At 34.5% G+C, this 1,959-nt stretch overlaps 2 protein-coding genes across 3 annotated transcripts in view; one reads left to right on the plus strand and one right to left on the minus strand.

Moving 5' to 3' along the window:
* The window catches only part of LOC111468856 (probable aquaporin TIP5-1), a 1,335-nt gene extending 1,015 nt beyond the window's left edge, over positions 1–320 (minus strand). Inside the window, exon 1 of the mRNA XM_023113985.1 lies at positions 176–320. Within this exon, the coding sequence (XP_022969753.1) occupies positions 176–320 (145 nt within the window). The remainder of the gene's footprint in view (positions 1–175) is intronic.
* An 880-nt stretch (positions 321–1,200) lies between these two features.
* Positions 1,201–1,959, plus strand: part of LOC111468854 (glutamate dehydrogenase-like) — a 4,724-nt gene continuing 3,965 nt past the window's right edge. For both annotated transcript variants that reach the window (XM_023113982.1, XM_023113983.1), the window contains exons 1-2: positions 1,201–1,633; positions 1,705–1,818. In XM_023113982.1, the coding sequence (XP_022969750.1) occupies positions 1,526–1,633; positions 1,705–1,818 (222 nt within the window). In that variant the 5' untranslated portion in view covers positions 1,201–1,525. The remainder of the gene's footprint in view (positions 1,634–1,704; positions 1,819–1,959) is intronic.

The following is a 1,959-nucleotide window of genomic DNA, read 5'->3' on the forward strand; positions in this document are numbered from 1 at the left end:
CCCCCCCCCCCCCCCCCCCCCCCCCCCCACACACACACACACACACACACACACAACCCACACAACCCCGATATACGAATGCAACGATTAGGAGCGGGCTCGGTCACCAAACTATTAGGGACGACATGTTATTGTTGAAATCGAGATAAAAGAGTAAACGGGTAGTGATACTTACGGGAGGCGATTGATGCTCCGACAACAGAGAAGACGTAGAAGAAGGTGGAGATGAACTCGGCGGCATAGGATCGGAGGGCGGTCGGGGCAACAGATTGTCGGAAGCGATAAGCAAGGGAAGTAGGGGCCATTTTGCAAAAGAACATTGAAGAAGGAAATGGAGGGGAAGTTAAAGTGATCAGTCTATGGGAAAGGAAAACAAGTGAAAATTATAGCCAAACAGTTTGATCAGATAAAATGCTTGAAATTTGATGAATAAGAGGACAGTGGCAGTTAGTTTCATGAACAGTTACAACGTTAGAGAGGGACTTCGTTTTAATTACGACACGTGGCAAAATTTCTTTGGTTAGTTGTTTGCCAATATATTACTAACAAAATTTAATTATTCCAGAAAAAAATTTGAGAATTTTGTATATTTATATGAATATTTTAAAAATTAATTTATGTTGCACTTTTTTTTGTCAAATAAATAATTTATTTTTTAAATTTATAAATATAACAAAGCTCTCAATTTTGATTTTGATTTTTTTTAATTATCTCATTTGGGTAAATTATATTTTCTATGAATTTTAAATAAATGTTGATATAAAGTACCAGACACGAAATGAGTATCAATATTCTATTAATGCATTAATAATACATTTTAAAAAAATGTCTTTTGGATAAATATTATTATATTGTTGATACAGAAGGGTAAATATTTTGAATTATTAATTTTAGGAAGTCTCGTTAGATAATTATTTTTTATCTCGAGATCTACTTGTTATACTGTTTCAAATGTATATATATATATATATTTTGTTGGGAAATATTTAACTTTTCTTAATGCCCGAACGAGAATCTTGAAATACGACAATGACGACTAGAACGGAACATCAACAAATAAGTTAAGTTACTAGTTCCTAATAAAAAAGAAAAAAAAATCTAAATCTTGAAAATTCATTAATTTGTTTTTAAAAAATATATTAAATATATTAAAATTTTATTCAATTCAAAGCTTAAGATTATAATATTGTTCGATCCTATCTCCCTCCAAAAATAAAAATGAACAGAAAAAACAGAAAACTATAAAACGGCGAAACTGTAAGCTGACAGTTAGTTAGTGAAGTTCCAAGTGTATTGACATGGCGGAAGCGGGCAACGTTGATCTCGAAATTGAAGGTGATATTAAGCGGCACTCGCCTCGCTTTCAGCTGCAACTGATTTCTATTACGATTCTCCATTTTCAATACCATCGCAATCAATTCCGCTTTCTCAAATCATCACTCTTTCCCTTTCCCGATCGGGTATCATCTCTCTTTTCAATTCGATTCCATTCCGTTCTTCGAGGTTTTTCAATTTCTTCACCATCATGAACGCCTTAGCTTCTACCAGTCGCAATTTGCGCCACGCGGCGCGGATTCTAGGTCTGGACTCAAAGATCGAGAAGAGTCTTCTGATCCCGTTCAGAGAAATCAAGGTTGTTCTTCTGTTATTGTTTTGAGATTGATTTTAGAGGCTCTGATTGTTTTGATTTTGATGATCCGACAGGTTGAGTGCACGATTCCGAAGGACGATGGGAGTTTGGTGTCTTATGTGGGGTTTAGGGTTCAACATGATAATGCCCGTGGCCCGATGAAAGGAGGAATCCGATTCCATCCTGAGGTGACTGAATTTTTCCTTTCTGTGCTTCTGTTGAATTGATGGGATCAGTATTTGTGTTTTCGTGATGCTGATTGATTTAATAGTTTTTTTTTTTTTTTTTTTTTTTTTTTTTTTTTTTTTTTTTTTTTTTTTTTTTTTTTT

The sequence above is a fragment of the Cucurbita maxima genome, unplaced genomic scaffold, assembly GCF_002738345.1.
Source record: "Cucurbita maxima cultivar Rimu unplaced genomic scaffold, Cmax_1.0 Cma_Scf00038, whole genome shotgun sequence".
In the NCBI taxonomy this organism is placed as follows: Eukaryota; Viridiplantae; Streptophyta; class Magnoliopsida; order Cucurbitales; family Cucurbitaceae; genus Cucurbita; species Cucurbita maxima.